General features: G+C 42.1%; 3 protein-coding genes across 10 annotated transcripts in view; 1 reads left to right on the plus strand and 2 right to left on the minus strand.

The window, feature by feature from the left end:
• Positions 1–6: 6 nt before the first annotated feature.
• Positions 7–1704, minus strand: LOC145420704 (uncharacterized). The gene is made up of 2 exons (XM_080290186.1): positions 1428–1704; positions 7–802 (listed from the first exon to the last, which is right to left on the minus strand). The coding sequence occupies exons 1-2, from the start codon at positions 1489–1491 to the stop codon at positions 285–287; spliced, it is 582 nt and encodes a 193-aa protein (XP_080146312.1). The 5' UTR covers positions 1492–1704; the 3' UTR covers positions 7–284.
• A 219-nt stretch (positions 1705–1923) lies between these two features.
• On the plus strand, positions 1924–9726 carry fam228a (family with sequence similarity 228 member A). Of its 5 annotated transcripts, none has more exons than XM_026193956.2 (9): positions 1924–2230; positions 2501–2624; positions 5866–6054; positions 6133–6210; positions 6337–6525; positions 6698–6769; positions 6880–6946; positions 9291–9462; positions 9554–9726. In XM_026193956.2, exons 1-9 carry the CDS (start codon positions 2046–2048, stop codon positions 9663–9665), a joined length of 1188 nt encoding a protein of 395 aa, XP_026049741.2. In that variant the 5' UTR covers positions 1924–2045; the 3' UTR covers positions 9666–9726. The 5 variants fall into 5 exon arrangements, with proteins under 5 accessions (XP_026049741.2, XP_026049740.2, XP_026049743.2 ...); XM_026193955.2 differs by having other exon boundaries at positions 1926–2230; positions 6698–6781; XM_026193958.2 differs by having other exon boundaries at positions 2089–2230; positions 2542–2624; positions 6698–6781.
• Positions 9727–9776: 50 nt separating this feature from the next.
• itsn2a (intersectin 2a) overlaps positions 9777–16761 on the minus strand; it is a 44995-nt gene continuing 38010 nt past the window's right edge. For 3 of the 4 annotated variants that reach the window (XM_026193952.2, XM_026193949.2, XM_026193951.2), the window contains 11 exons: positions 13567–13688; positions 13364–13470; positions 12918–13101; positions 12722–12820; positions 12443–12610; positions 12017–12229; positions 11778–11899; positions 11608–11690; positions 10940–11023; positions 10691–10864; positions 9777–10446 (listed from right to left, as the gene is read on the minus strand). In XM_026193952.2, the coding sequence (XP_026049737.2) occupies positions 10295–10446; positions 10691–10864; positions 10940–11023; positions 11608–11690; positions 11778–11899; positions 12017–12229; positions 12443–12610; positions 12722–12820; positions 12918–13101; positions 13364–13470; positions 13567–13688 (1508 nt within the window). In that variant the 3' untranslated portion in view covers positions 9777–10294. Of the gene's footprint in view, positions 10447–10690; positions 10865–10939; positions 11024–11607; positions 11691–11777; positions 11900–12001; positions 12230–12442; positions 12611–12721; positions 12821–12917; positions 13102–13363; positions 13471–13566; positions 13689–16761 lie in introns of those variants that run through there. The other variant, XM_026193953.2, reaches the window with a different exon arrangement.

Here is a 16761-nt window from a genome sequence, read left to right on the forward strand (position 1 = left end):
GTCAGGTTTTGTTTGATTGAGACATTTATTTTCTTTACATTTCCATAAATGTGAAACAGTTGTAACAAAATGCACCATAGTTTTATTCGTCTTTTCCCACACGTGCTTAAATATAATTTATTTGATTCCGTTGGTAACTAATTCCCCTCAACAGTGAGTGAAAACCAGAAGTCAGAGTTCAACCTCCTGCCCTCCCTGCAAACCAATCAACACTCTGCTGTACTTCTAACCCCTCAGCAGTTAGAAGAAGGCCCCTTATGTGCCAATTAGCCACGGGAAAAAGATTATCTGTACACGGGTGGCACGTCAACCTTGATGCGTAAAGCGCTCACGGGGTCTTGACAAAACACCGAGATGTATTCCAGCACTTTGGAATTGAGCCTCTTCTCGCCCTCTTTCGCCCTTAGCCGCTCTTTGTCCCACCTCTCCTTCTCGCCGTTCATCTGTGAGAACAGGTTGATCTGGATGGTGCGCAGCGTGGCCGCCAGGATGTAGAAACCTCCCTGCAGCATATGACAGAAAGCGGCCCCGACGCTCAGCGCTGCGCCCATCATGTTGGGCACCGTCTCGCACACCACGCACATGCCCTCCAGAAAGTGTAGCGTGCCTTTCCTGGCCAGGGGTTCGCTCTGATGGAGGTAGCCTGGAGGAGAGGGGCCCTGCTGGGCATGGTTGACCCAGTACCGCGCGCTGTCGTAGAAGTGCGTGGCGGCTCGGCGCAGCGGGAGCAGGGCCAGGTACAGGTGACAAGCGGCTTTGGTCAGAGCGTGGAAGAGCAGCCGCAGCTCAAGCACGGCGTTCCCTGGAGATAAGAAGGTAACAGGGTCAAGCTGGAGTCTAAATTAACACCGTGGCTAATGTCGAGAACCACAAACAGCGTCTGCCACTGGATTAAAGTCTGCTCACCAGCCGGCTGGGCGGCGGGTATACTGAGCACGCAAAGCGAGCTTTCGGCAAGTAAAAGTACCCTCACAACCACCTGACCTAAAGCACAAACCATTCACTCTCTAAATAAATACTCAAAATTGTTTGTATTGCCCCCTCTCCCCGCCCCGTCATCTCGAAGCAATCAAGTGTGGTTGCCTCATCAAAAGAGTTTAATAAAACATTATTAATTATGTAATATATCTTATTTTTTCATTTAAAACGTACAGAAACGGGAGGTTTTGGTTAGTGACGCGATCTGCACCACCTGCGCCCATTTTAGCTATTTGTGTCATTTTGGGACACAAACTATTCCCTAATCTGTAGAGTCTCATCTGCTCAGTGCATCCACCTTTCGAGGGAATACACTCGAAATATGAGCTACAATAGAATCCACAACCACTTTAACATGTTATGTAGAGTGATTCCTGGTCTCTTGTGCCGTACGTTTATAGGTTAGTGGACAGGTGCCATAAAACCATTAAAAAGCCGTTTTCCCTTACCGTCTATAAAGCAGAAAATCCAGAGTAGGGCAATACTCGCTGCCAACAAAGTCCACCAATCCATGTAGCCTCCCCCCTGTGCTGACCCCAGCAACGAAAAGCGAGAAAGAAATGAAAAAGACGAAGTTATGATCTGGCCAAGCCCTGCCCTGCCTCTTTTACGCAGCTAATACCCAAACATTAAGTCGTCGCTTTCTCCGCAGGAGAACCGTCAAAGCGCACCTCAGGTGTCAACCGGCGCATTAAGTCCTAGAAGCAAGGCTACAACTCTTGAACCTACTGCACCGTGTAGCGGAAGTTTTTATTGGCTGGAAGACCCTCCTCGGGCGTGAAAGGTGTCGCCTAAAGAGACTTTTCAACCTTTGGGACTTTAAACGAGTTTACCCTCTTATTTTTTTAAATATAAAGTGTTATAAGTAAAAATCTTATAAGAATATTTTTCTTCTTGAAGTGCATCTATGCTGAATTTTTTTGTAGTTTTCCCCACCTTTGCCCAAACATCTGCTAAATATGATGACCTCCTAACATTAGTTATTCAGCTGATCTCTGCGCACATTAAAGAGGATCCAACAGTCAGAGGGTGCATGACTCGTCTAGACTTGCATAATCTGAGCACAGATGTGGGGAAATCACTTTCCACAAATACAGTTAATGCAGAACGCAGAACCTTCGCCATTTACGTACGACGTCTCTGCGCGTGCTCGCCCCAGGCTCGCTTGCGTGTCGGCGTCATGGCAACGGAAACCCTCTTCAGACGGTGGTTCACCTGGAGGAGGTATCTCCTTACTGGCTCCGTTAGAAAAGTAAGTCTGAGCCCAGGGTAAAAGTTAGCAGTCTGCACACTTTTCCAAAATGATGTGTGTTGCACGTGACCTAAAAGCACGGAGAGTTTTGGTAAATTGGCCACACGAACTTCAGTCCTCAAATCAGCACAGGTAAGAAGCAACCACATTGTAATGGAGACGTGGGCTTTTAATGAAATTAAAGCAACTTAATTAGCAGGTATGGAGTAAGTGATGAGTAAATTCAGTCAGTGTTGTTCTTTGACACTGTCTATCGTTTATCACTACCAGCATGTCGCTGACTCCAGGCTGCTTGTTTTGTCGTGATGTAGAGATGAGCCACATGAAGAAGAAGGGTCCCAGTGGTCTGATCGCCGTGCACTCACCTTTTCCTGTCAGCCTGTTAAAATCAGAGGTAATAATAAATAAGAGAGCATCCTCATAAAAGTGGGAGTGTAGTAAAAAGAAAGCTCGGAAGTGGATTGTATATTACACAAAAGGAGCTACTGGGTGGCTCAATACCACCCCGCTTCCCATTATGTTAAATATACTGCTGTTAATGAAACTTTTAATTAAAGAGCATCGGCAGTGTAAGTGGTTTTGCTCGGCAGCACTGCAGTGGTGTTATGTTCTGTTTAAAATTTGGCTTTTGATGAGCACACTTTTTTCTTGTGAACATGGACACTCTGTGCAGTTTGCACTTCACAGCAGAGTGAGACTGTGACCTTTCACCACCTAATAATTTATCTCCAGTCTTTCTTCTTCTTCTGTATTTGTTCTCCTGCTCTCAGTATACGGTATGTGCACGCAGTGCTACGGAGGGCCTCAAGTGCCAAAGTGAATTAAATAAATAATTAAATAAATAAATAAAAATATTGAATTTTTAATTACACGTAATTAATTAATTAAAATGGGAAATAATTAGTTAAATATATGCATGACTTAAATGTCAATTCATTTTGTTTAAAACATTTAATAAATGAGTTATTTCCAATTTTAATTAATGAAAAATTTAATGAATGTGTAATTCATGTTTAATTAACCAAATCAGTTAATTCAAAGATGATAGTTTTTTTTTTCTTCTTTTTATTATATTAAAATATCTCGGGGGTTAAATGTGTGGTTGATGTTTCACTGGCCCGGCCCACTTAAGATTAAAGTGCCCTGTATGTGGCTCACAATGTAAAATGAGTTTGACATGCCTGGCTTTCCTAACTGCACCTCTTCTTTTTCCTTTTGCGTATCATATCTGAACATACAATCTCAGAGTCTATTTTTAAAATGAATGAAAAGGTTTTAGTTTACTGACAGATACGGTAGCCACTGTTACCCGCACTTAAATAAGGACTAAAGGAGGCGCGCCGGATCAGGTTAAATGCAAAACAAAGAGTCTACCCTATCTACTGCAACAATAAAACCTAACAATAAGCACACGTACCTGTGCACTGATGCCAAAACCGCTGTCATAAAATGACCAGTGTCATTATCTTTTACACCAGAGTGTAAAAATGCACATATAACGTGTTACGTGTTAATGTAACTGCGAGAAGCTGCTCGTGTTCGGGAACAGCACCATGCAGGACAGACGAGCTCTACAGAGGGTTGTGCGGTCAGCTGAGCGCACCATCCGCTCCGAGCTCCCTGACCTGCACTCAATCTACAGCAGGCGGTGCTGGACCAAGGCCAGGAAGATCGTGAAGGACCTCAGCCATCCCAACAACAGACTGTTCTCTCTGTTGAGGTCAGGAAAGCGATTCCGCTCCCTGAAGACCAACACAGAGAGACTGAGGAGGAGCTTCTTCCCGCAGGCGATACGGTCTCTCAATCACACCACCACACAGTACTGACCCACACATATGGTTCTTACACACACACTGGACTTTCTGGACATTGTTTTTGCACAACACTGGTCACTATATTCTTCATTTCCAGTTAATACTTGTACAGCTGCTGTTATTGTGTATATATTTATTTATATTTAGATTTCTTCATACATTCTTATATAGTTCTATATTGTGTATTTTGTTGTACAGTTATTTTATTTTCAACTTTAATTTATATATTTATCTTTATCTTATTCTTCCCAGTTAAATTTACCCTTCATTCTAATTTGTGTTGTACAGTTATTTCATTTTTAACCTTAATTTATATTTTATTCCTTCCTAGTTAAATTTACCCTTTTTAATTTTTCATATTTATTTCCTATCTTATTCATAGCCTTTCCTTTTTTGTTTTCTTTAGGTCACGAGCAGTTGTCCAAGCATTTCACTGCATATCGTACTGTGTATGACTGTGTACGTGACAAATAAAATTTGAATTTGAATTTGAATTTGTGTTTCCGTGTAGTGATGGGTGTGGTGGACTCTACATTCGTGTACACGGACATGATCTTCTCTCTATGTGAACTTTGGCTGGATTTCAAGAGTTCGGTCTACACAGGACTCTGCAGTCTGTAAATATATTCAAAGTACTGAATGCTGTGAAAACAAGAGATGTACATTACTGTGTAAAATTCTTGAGATACCCCTCTTTTTTAAATTATTTGCTTAGGAAATGGAAATCTTTGGATGTTTGCTGTTTTATATTCTGTTCTTTGCCAAGATGATCCCAGAATGCTTCAGTAATGTTGCAGTCTGAACTCTGGGCTTTTACTGCAATGGCAGTGTGTTTGGGATCATTGTCATACTGAAAAAATGAAGCTGACACCATTCAGACGCATTCTGGATGATATCAAATGGTGGATCAATATCTGATGGTGCTGTGTTTTATAAATTCATCAAATTTCACAAGATCTCCAACTGTAGAGACTCACTGTTGTAGCTTCCTGACCGCTTCTGTAAATATTGATGACAATTTTAACCAAAGCTCCAAGCTCCATCTGACGTGTTGCGACTGATTTTCAGACCAGTTCTTGTGTAATTTAGCATACCTTCCAGTGAGACCATTTCTGATGAGGCTTCAATTAACAGTAGACTGGTCGACTGAAAGGCCAGATGCATCTCTCAGGTCTTTGCCTTTTCTTTTCCTTCGTTGCTTTTTTTAAAGTCCTGTTCCTTAAGAACGTGACTTTCATGTACTTTCGTGTTTTTCTAGGCCTGCCACTTTTTCTTTTGTCTTCCCCTTGTCCACTATCCTCAAAAATATTAAGGACACACGGCGCACTATGCCAGGATGTCTTCACAAAATAGCTCTTTGAGAATCAATTACCTGGTGCAATTATACTATTCGATCTATTTTATGTCTGTCGAACTGTGTTGTCTTTTGAATTTTCCATAGATTCAACTAAAGAAATGTGAAAGAAATTATGTGTTTTTGTAACACGCTGCTAGTAACAAAGTGCCTAAAGATACAGTTTAAAATTTGTTCTTAGCCATGATGTCCAGTATGTGTATATACAACATAGTTTCAGCCCTTGCATTAGGTGGCTTTTTTATGTCAAAATGTAATAGGTCAGTGTAAGTACCTTAAAAAAAACAACAACAACCCATCACTCTGAAAATGGTAAGATACAAGGATAAAAAAATGAGTTGTGGCTCAAGAGCTTTGCACATCACTGTAGTTGGAACCATTCATTTATTATTCATACTGTAATTTCAAGCAAACTTTATGCACTGCACACAGTAACTACAGCGTACAATATACATCTGGTGTTTCAGGAGTGCGTTACAGATGTGAAGCACACCACGGAGAGCAAGAAGAGCAGAAGGAGCAGCTCACAGCAGCGTGAAAGGACGAGGAGCACCTGCAGGTCTGTAACGCCAGAGAAAAGGAATGAGGTGTCTTATGTGCCAGAGTGGGCCACCAAACGGGACTGGCTCTCTTACACCTCCCTCAGACAACTGCAGGTACTGCACTCAGTCGACTCACATCTTCACAGAAAAGATGGAAAGGATGAATTCCTGAATCTCTTTCTTGTCATTTAGGCAAAGATGAAGGCTGAGAAGCAGCAAGTGAAGGAAATACTCCAGCCATTACAGGAGACAGAAAATGGGTTTATCAAGGTAGGGTACTAGTTTTTATTGTACTGTAGTCCATCTAATACAATGACACAGCTTTTTTTCCCCTCACATTTTATTCTTCATTATTAAAAATACCTCCAATATTGATTGAAATGCGTTTTCATTCAGGAGTTGGAGTTTTACCTCAGTCAGCGTGATGTTACAGAGCTCAGGAGGAGAGAGCTGCTCCACAAACACTGGACTGAACATGTCTGGTTTCCCATCCAGCAGAGAGTGAAAGCGCATGTGTCCAGCTGCCCAGAGGCCAAGAGGCGCCACAACCTCTACAATCACTACCTCCATGTCTGTGACTCCAAGGTGGTGCTGAAGCTTAAATTAGTTTTGAAGTTAGGTCAATGACTCCTCATGTTGGTGCTAGAGTTTTTGTGTTGTTGTGGACGGCGATGTTTAGGTTTTGTGCCTATTACTGCAAAAACAGATGAGATGAATGTTTAACTTATTTCACTGCCACGTAATCTCTGATCCACAGGGGAATGTCTTTCTAGAGACCTACGATCCACAGGAGTACGATCCTTTACTTCTCAATATCAAAATGCAACAGGTGAACAACCAGGTGACTTCTGTGACTTGAATATTTCCCTTCAGTATGTTTCATAACAACATTAGAGTGTCTCACGTGTGTGTTACTGCTAATGCATTGATTCCTTAAAGGGGTCATTGGGCCTTCGTTTAAATGAAAGACCAACAGGAAAGAGATTCTACTCATCTTTGGGACCAGGTATCTATATATTTTCCCCTTTTTTGTGTTTTTTTCTAGCCAATCGGAAATTTAAGACAAACTATTATACAAATGCTTAGTCTTCAGTATTGGCTTAGTTTATATATATATATATATATATATATATATATATATGGTAATTATTATGCTTTTGTTGTCTGTCTTATACTGTTACCATGATGGATGCTCACAATAAACATGGCCAAAGTTTTTACCTGACACTTAATTAGGTACACCGTGCTAATTCTAGGTTGGACCTGCTTTTTCCTTCAGAGCTGCCTTAATTCTCCGTGGCACAGATTCAACATTTCTCTGAGATTTTGTTTCATACTGACATGATGGCATGACACAGTTGCTGCAGATTTCTCAGCTACGCATCCACTAGATCTCAATGGTTCTGTATTGGACTGAGATCTGGTAACTGTGGAGGCCGTTTGAGTACAGTGAACTCATTGTCGTGTTCAAGAAGTCTGTTTGAGATGATTTGAGGTTTGTGATATGGAACGTTATCCTGCTGGAGGCTGCCATCAGAGGATGCACAAGGTGCACTGTGGTCATAAAGGAGTAGACATGGTTAACAACAATACTCAGAGAGGCTGTGGTGTTGAAACAGTTTTCAGTTTCAGAGGCCGAAGTATGACATTACATCATAGCGTTACACCAGTGGTTCCCAAAGTTTTTTCGCTAAGCCCCCCTTTCTTTTACAAGAAAATCTTCACGTATAAAGAGCTAACATCTCCAAAATGTCAGGAATAGTTAGTCATTACAAGAAGTGTTTGTGAACTAAAAAAAATCAAGAATATGGAATACTGTTTGTCTGTGATTTGGACAGCCCAGCGTGTGCTCCCGACGCAGGTTAAACAAATTCTGTCGTGGAGACCTATCTTGGCACTTGTGCAGGTGAAGTCAAGAAGGCAAGATATGCTTCATCACATATCTAGTATTTGGCTTGGTAGGAAGTTGGTTTGGAAACATATTTGGCGAGGCTTCATCTTCTGCTTTGCGTTCATGTGGGGTCCCCTCTGCAATGGCCCTGGCCCCCCACTTTGGGAACCTCTGCATTACACCATAAGCACGGCTCATATAAGGATAGATGAATCAATGCATTCATGTTATTTACGCAAAAGTCTGATCCTATCCAAATGTCACAGCAGAAATCGAGACTAATCAGATCAGGCAGCGTTTCTTCAATCGTCTGTTGTCCAATTCTGATCAGCTGGTGTAATTGTAGCCTCGGTTTCCTGTTCTTTGCTGACATGGCACCCAGTGTGGTTTGCTGCTGTAGACCCATCTGCTTCAAGGTTTAAGGTGATATCTGTTCAGAGATGCTCTCAAGTGTTTGAGTTACAGTTGCCTTCCTATCCTATCAGCTCAAATCAGTCTGGCCATTCTCCTCTGACCTCTGACATCAACGAGGCAATTTTACCCTGAGAACAGCTGCTCACTGGATACTTTCTTTTTTTCGGACCATTCTCTGTAAACTAGAGATGGATTTGTGCAGAAATCCCAGTAGATCAGCAGTTTCTGAAATATTCACAATGCCCATCTGGCAGCAAACAACTGTGCAAAGTCACTGTGGCGTGGTGTGGTTTGTGGCTCAGCTACAGGGGAGCGGTGGAGCAGGTGGACCAGGACATGGTGTCAGGGGAAGGCTGACCAGCACAGCTGATTTCCGTTGTATAATCATGCCTTCCCTATTTGAGTAGGATGCCGGGACCTGACCAGGGAGCTGGGTGTACTTGCACTGGAGACAAGCAGCTGTAAAGCTCCAAAAACGGAGTCACTGGAAACTTTGCAAATAAACATTCAACTGCTTGCAAAGCTACGCACTGTGGGTCCTTTACATCACAGTCACTTAAATCACCTCACTTTTCCATTCTGACGTTCAGTTTAAACTTCAGCACCATCTTCACCATGTCTACATATCTAAATGCATTGGCTTGTTAGCATGTGATTGGCTAGATATTAGCTTTAGTAAGCAGCTGAAGAGGTGTACCTAATGAAGCCTAGGGTGAGTTTATAAATCAGCACAATAATGACAGAGTTGTTTTACTTAGTAAATATATTTTTTTTTGAACTGTGAATTGTGTAAAGCAACTCTAGAATCCAAGAGTATAAAATGGAAATATGGAACTGAAAATGAGCACAACAGGTACCCTTAATTTTTTGCTGGATTAATTTATAATAGGTACTTCTGAAAAGTACTTATTAGCATTGAGCATTTTCATTAACTGCTCAGTGGTCTAGGAGTTTATCTCAATCTTTTGCTTTTTCAGTGTAAAATACTTTCAGGTCAAAACTTCTTCAAATGAGAGATTTTTTTTTTTTCCTTTTCCTATCTTAGGGCAAAAACTCCACTGGACAAAAGCTGAACGGCGAACTAAAAGTCATCGACCTCTGAGTGAGTCTGTGAAGTCTCAGGCCAACAAACGTCTACATGCCTCATCTAAATATCCAGCCTGTGGGTCCATTAAAAGGCCAGTGGTCGTCGAGACTGATAGAAGCAAGTGTAGCAGGTACTTATATACTGTATTTGTACACTATAGCACCATACTGCTCACTGACAAATCCCACTAACAGTTTAAGTTTGAAATGTTTTTCATCCAGGCCTAACACTATACCACTGCACATCAGTGCAATAGCCACATCAGATGGAAGGTGCCACCAGACCAGCTGCTGGTTCTCCAGATGTGGATGTCTGCAGGAAACATCAAGTTAACAGTGACTTTGGCCACTGTGTGCATCCAAATAAAAAGAAACAAACATACATAAAAAACCTACTTCACAATTTTCCTGGACATCGTACTCGAAAGACAAACGCAGAAAAATGTTTTACTGTACATACATTTTATTCATGCCGGTGCCGTTTTCGGGATTTAATGGCGTACTTGCCATGAAACCTCAAGCTTACACCATAAGGCTAACCATTGACATTACATTATACAGCAGTGTGCAGCAGTTGTAATATAAAGATACGTGAGACAGTGTGCGACTGTCCACACGTGTGTGTAACTGGCTGATATGTTGTTATATTCTTTAATTAGCAGTGCGCCGGAAAAAAAAAAAAGAATTTACAAATCGAAAGTGAAATGTAAAAATCCGGTGAAACGTTGAGTCTCGTTTGTTACTTTCCATTTCTGGCTGGCGATTATGAAAATATTGGCAATCATCTCCGTGTTTTGGATCGTTTGAGGTCGCTGAAAAGCTCAGGGTCAGTGGAACAAGCAGGGACAGTAAAATCCCCATTATTGCGTAATGTGCAAGAGCATAAAAAAGGCACTTTAATGGTCCTTCATTACTATTATTAAGTGGTGTGTGTGTCTAATGGAGTATTCAGATGTATTTTCCTCATTTGGTTGGCTCGTAAAGCTGTAGGTCTAGTTTGACGTGAACTTCTCCAGTAGGGACTTCGTGCAGCAGAAGGCGACGGGTTGCTGCTCCTTTGCTCTCCATCTCTTTCTTTATCGTTGCCACGGGAACCTCAACGCGGCCGAGAAAATCTAAAGAGGAAGGAGGAGACTTTTATTTAGTAAGATGATTAAAATGAGAAAAAGAAACGCATCTCATCGGACAAAAAAGAAAAAGAAAAAAAAAAGAAGTTAAGACCGCTGATTTACTTTAATAGAGGAAAACCAAGACTTTAAGTGTTCCTTTAATTCTGTATAGGCAGGAAAAATTAGACAAAAAGCCTAATAATCAACTGTTTTATGCATGAGTGCATGTGCGTGTCCTTTATCCACTGACCATCTGGTGAGAACTGATCTTTCTCGGACACGGTGACGCAGAGGACATCCTGGTAGAGGTCTTTGATGAAAAACTGGCAGTTAAAATTCCACTTTGGGCTCAGAGTGTCGCTGATTGGTCGAGATGTGTAGCACTGAGCTCCCATTGTCAGCTCACAGTAAGGATTACTCTTACCTAAAGAGAAAAGGAGTTAACGGGACTTAATTACAAAGCATGCATTAGCACTGTCATGTTGCCACGGGGCCTCACCGTTGGGCTTACAGGCCTTGAGCTCCTGGGCTTCAATGACTGTCACCAGCAGCCGGCCGATTCCGCTGGACTTTAGAGAGCGTGCTAAAATAAGCAGAAGACAGTAAGATATATGACAAAAACGCAGCATCCATTCATAATTAGGATAATGTTTGAACAATACACACATGCATACTTCAAGGTTCAAATAAGAACACTTTGTTAACCCTGGCAGGGGGCTTGACTTATTGTAGATTTTTAATATGCAGACTGAAAAATGTCAACTCTGGAATAAAAGGAAGTAAAAATAAAGCACTCCATTCAAGCTCCAGTGCATGCAAATGACTACTCCAAAATTAAACGATACGATGCACGGTATAAATATGACACTGTAGGTGAAAACAGTCTAGTGGTCATAGGGACGAGTCGTAGAGTCTGATTTCCTGAAAACTTGTGAAGGTGCCGCACAGAGACCACCAAACAATCATTTTCAGATCAAGCAGATTCCAGGTCAGATGACACTAAGAAACTGCTTGTCATTATATCATTCAGCTCAAGCCGGCACTACAAGGAAAGTTAACAAGGGAGCAGCGGAGGAGATGATAGGAATACCAGCTTGCTCTGCAAAGGGATAAAGTCAATACACTCAATATTAGCTGACATATTTATGAGCGTGTAGCTGTGTTTACCTTGGTAAGCCTTCTCTCTCTTTTTCTTCTCTGTCTCTATGAAATGTTCAGATGCCGCTTTGATTTTCTGGACCCACGCTGCCCTAATGGAAGCAGTAAAAATGTGTGAGTGCTTCACGCAGAAACACGGACGTGTGGTTACACAGAACGCGAGATTTTTGCACACGTGCCTCTCGTTCAGGGTCTCGGTTTTGAGAGTGTAGACGCGATCGATGTGCGAGACGTGGAACAGCGGCTCGTCGCTGGACGGGTCGGGTGGCATTTTCACCAATACCTCGTTCAGGAAGAGAGGCTGGCGGAGATGAAATGCATATCGGCAAATGCCGAGAGAACGTAAACGATGAGAAAGAATAGTTCATCTGTGCATTTATATATATTTTTATATATATTATACCTTAGATTAGCTTACTGTTTTGTACATCTTGAGCTGTATGCTTGTTTTGGGGCTGAATAACTTGTCAGATCCTGAGGAGGAGAAGGGTTTGGCACTGTGTGTGAGGAGGAGGAAATCACTGAAGAGGAAAGCCCACAGCTCTCTGCTGCTTTTGGTCTTGTACAGCCGACCGCTGTGGAGCAACTTGCGAGGCCCGAGGCAATTAGTCAGCGAGTTGAAGACCAAGTGCTGGGGGGGAAAAAGTGCAGAGAAAACAAGGCATGGCTGAGGAAAGTTGTTCGAAAATAAGCAAACTGTCAAGCGTTGTAGTTAAGAATGGAATTGTTGCTGTCCCTGCATAACAGCTCAAGACTTGTGAGACATGAAATGCTTTGCAGAGGCCATATTTAATATAGCAGCAGGGACTCGAGAGTCGAGATACTCGTTTCTGAGTGTCCTTACCTCTATGGGCCCCTCACACTGCATGTGGCTCTGTATCCATTCGAGCCTGTCTGAGTTCTCCTTCTCCCGAACCCCCTCATTGACCTGAGAGCACAGCTCCTCGGCTCGCTCCAGAGCTTCTCGGAGAGGGCCTCGGTCTGCGTGGCCATCTGGGGTGTGCTCCAAGATCTTACCAAGAAGCACAGCACAGGCAACAAATTAAGAGACATGGAGATGAATATTAAACAAGTGGTAGGCGGGATTCATGGAGTTACATATAAACAGCATTTCTCTGCATACATTTTTGATGAGTAGAGGGTAACGTGTAATCCTCTGCATGGGCTTGAGGAGGAAGCTGGACAGCGGCATTCCTTTACAGCGGTAGTTAGTTGCAATCTTCTGCTCAAGAGGAGGCAGAGATATTTTATTGCATCTGACAAAAGCAAACGTTTTATTTATTTTTCCTTTCACAATATCCATTATCCAAGGCTCGTACTTTGAGGAAGTCTTTAAAGTCAGGCTGGTTGTGGGTCTTGCTCTGCAGCAGCGCTGCGGCGTTGAGCTGGCAGGAGCAGAAGCGAATGTACGGCTGCATGTGCGCGAGCTCCGACGCCAGCAGGTCTCCTATTAGCTGAACGGGCATGTTCTCTCCTCCTGTCTTTTTACGGACACGCAGGGCTCTGGAGGGAGGTCACAGATGATCAGGATGTGAAACACCATTTCATAACCTCACAAAACATAAATAGATGGAGTATCTGATGAGTTCTGCAAGCCTTCAGAGTCTATGGACTTGCAGAAATGAAATAAGTGTCAGTTTTTCTGTGCATTTGCTTTTGATCGTTTTCACAGAAAGAGTTCATAAATGTTTATTCTAGCAGAGCAGTAGGGTTTAATAGTTTAGATGTCAGTATGGTTCATAACAATGTCACACGTGGGACCTACTTGAGCAATTTGGAGTTGCACATAATCAGTTCCCTCCAGTTAACAAAGATAACTGCCATCTCAGCTTCAGTCAGACGGCCTGACTCGGACATGGGCTTGTAGAAGACCTAAGAGGCAGAAACAAATGCAAACAGGTGAGGACGGGAAAAAAATGACAGAAAAGTGGTAATAATGTTCAAATATGCCGATGTTTCCGTCGGTACCTCTAGCACTAGCTCAAGATCCTCGACATAGGTCTCCTCGGTCTGGATGAGCTCGTGAATGTAACCCTGCCTTTTCCTCTCCTGAGGGGTCATTGTGTCGAGCGTCATCAGGTCAGCACACCCTACAGGAGCACATCCATGCGCATGCAAACACACGTGCAGACATGCATGCACGGACATGCACCGGCATGTGCATGGCAAACACAAGCACAAACACTTTCCTCTCAATCACTGATGTGGTGTGTGAGAAAATACAGCGAGCGTTCAAAAACATGTTAAAATCTCCCTTTATTATCACTTCGATGACGTCTAATTTACATTTAATGCACAGAGTGAGGCACATTGTAGTCGCAGTACATGAACATAAGCGATGCCAACGCTAACAACACTGCTACCAAGAACACTAAGGTAAAGAAAAATAAAGCACCTTTCATGGTGGAGTGCTCACTCCTAGTGATTGCATAGGTGTAAATGGATAAAGTAGCTAATGCTTGAGTGACAGAGCAGTGGAAGACTCAGCTGGTAGTTCAAGTCTTTGAGGTTCAATCTTGGCAAAAGGTGGATGTACAGTTGTGGTCAGGAGTTTACATACACGCATCACGAGCATGAATGTCATGGTAATTTGGGGCTTTTAATAATTAATTCCACAGTGGAAGAATTATACAACATACATGTTTAATAACTTTAAAAAACAAGAACTGATTCTAAATGCTTGACTTGATTTTGGAGCTTCTATAATCCACACAATGTCAAAAATATATGCACAGACTCAAACAAGGTTCTACAATAGCTTTTAACTCGACAAGACTGAGGCCTATTAACCTCTCATGATAATTTCTACTACAACTGGTAGTTTCTCTTTGCCAACATAAAAAGGTTTGACAACTCTCATTCGATTGACGGATACTCAGAACAATGGGAAAGTCCAAGGAACTCAGAGAAGATATAAGAAGCAGAATTATAGAATTACACGAGTTGGGAAGATTTCTTGGAGTCATTACTAAACAACTGCCACTACTTTGGCAAAACCCACGATGTCACCCTCAGGCTGCGTCTACACTAGCTCGGATAAATTTGAGAACGGCGTATACGTCTGAAAATGCTCCACGTCCACACTATCGTTTTCATGCGTTTTCACAGAGTTGTTCAGCCACATCGAAACGGCCGAAAACGCTTACGTCCCAGTACTGCGCATGCGTGAAACGCAAGACGATTCGACCTGCCTTATTTCTGTCTGTCGTTTATTTACTTTCCGGCTCTTTGAAACGTCACGGCAAAATGTCGAGGAAAAGCACCGAGTTTTTTTTAAACGGACTAACAATGAGGTGGAGTTGTTGCTGCGAGTAACACAAAAGTACAAAGTTGCAAAAGCGATTGAGAGTCAAAGAATTTGAAGAAAAGCTACCTGAAGCATGTACAAACTGAATTAATCTTTAATAGGGCTGTCAGAATTGAGAGCACACAAAACAACTGCTGTGTGATGCCCTCCGCTCACACACTCACATGACTGCATCACATGACTAAAATGTGTCATCGTTTTCGAAAAGGCTCTGGGTTTGTTATCCACACTGCGACGCGAAAACTGCGTCTTCAAATTAGGGCTGCCACAAACGATTATTTTGATAGTCGACTAGTCACCGATTATTTTGGCGATTAGTCGACTAATCAGATCATCATCCATTGGACGTAAAACGTACAGCTTATTGCACCAGCAGCATCTGCTCTTATATAACTATCATTAGCTTACAGCTTTAAGTGTTTAAGGTCTGTGCTAACTAAAAATAAAGACAGGATGATAGTTTATTAAATTTTAATGAAATTTGCAGATTGTTTCGGTGAAGTTTAATAAACTCCTTGCTATCTAAACTATAACAGCATCTCACACTTCTGATAATCAGCTGTCTGCTTGACGTTTATTCAGCTGTGTAAAAACTATAACTTTAATCTCAGCCAAACTGATTTACTCAGGAACAAATAAAATACTAAAAAAAAAAAAAAAAGGCAAAACAATAACATTTTTAAGTTATCTAAGTGACTTATATATCACGTTTAACCTGAGGAGCAAAAGACGGCGGTGGGTTTGAAAACTATTTGCCGGGTGCTCTCACGGCTCTAGTTAGCCTAGCCCCCGGCTAGCTATCGAGCTAGTGGGTAACAGACGTCTCTGAAAACGTCGGAGCGCTTTTGAAAATATGTGGTGTCTTGATAAACTGAGCAGATATTTGAGGTTTACACAGCTACATTCTCGCCTGAAAATATGTTAAACGTTTATTTTGTGACCCAGAAAGAATAATAAGAGTAATATTAAAACGAACTAGCTGCCGCCATTGTTGGAAACTGAGCTGGGCCGCGCTATGAATTCTGGGACACAGCTTCTTCTTCTTCGGGGTTTAACGGCAGCTGGCATCCTTGTACATGCAGTGCTGCCATCTTCTGTTTCAGTCCGTTATTACACTCTTAAATCCTGCTACTTATTTCTGCGTCTTTTGGATCTTACAAAGCTTCAAACGACGCGTCGACTATTAAATCAGTCGTCGACGATTTTGATAGTCGACGTAATCGTGACTATTCGACTAATCGTGGCAGCCCTACTTCAAATGTATCCGCTTTGGAGAGCGCTCTTAAAACTCTGCGTTTTCCTTGACCGAAAATGCCGTCTCAGTGTGGACGGAAGGCCAAAACAGAGAGAAAAAGATACGTTTTCAAACAAAAATGTATTAGTGTGGACATGGCCTCAGATGAAAGGAAAATTAATTAGAATCTTCAAAAACAAGCCAAAAACCACCAAGGCTCAAACCTGACATGAACTAGAAAATATTGGAACACAGTGTCCATAGTGTGTTTTATATCACCATGGACAGAGACAGGGTGCCTACTCAGAAAGAAGCCCCTTGTCCAAAACCAACATCTTTAAGCTTGACTGAAATTTGCAGCTGCCCACATGGACAAGCCAAATTTCATCTGGAGAAAAGTCAGGCAAGACAAAGATTGAGCTATTTGACTACAATGGCAAAAGGTATGTTTGGAGGAATAAAGATGAGGCTTTCAAACCTAAAAACACTGTACCAATTGTTCAGCATGGCGGTGGTAGCATCACGCTCTGGGGCTGTTTCGCTTGTACTGGTACACTGGACAAAGTGAATGCAATGGTGAAGAAGGACTAATCTCCAAATTCTTCAGCTTCAACTCAAATCA

Source organism: Astatotilapia calliptera, chromosome 15 (genome assembly GCF_964374335.1).
Source record: "Astatotilapia calliptera chromosome 15, fAstCal68.1, whole genome shotgun sequence".
NCBI lineage: Eukaryota > Metazoa > Chordata > Actinopteri > Cichliformes > Cichlidae > Astatotilapia > Astatotilapia calliptera.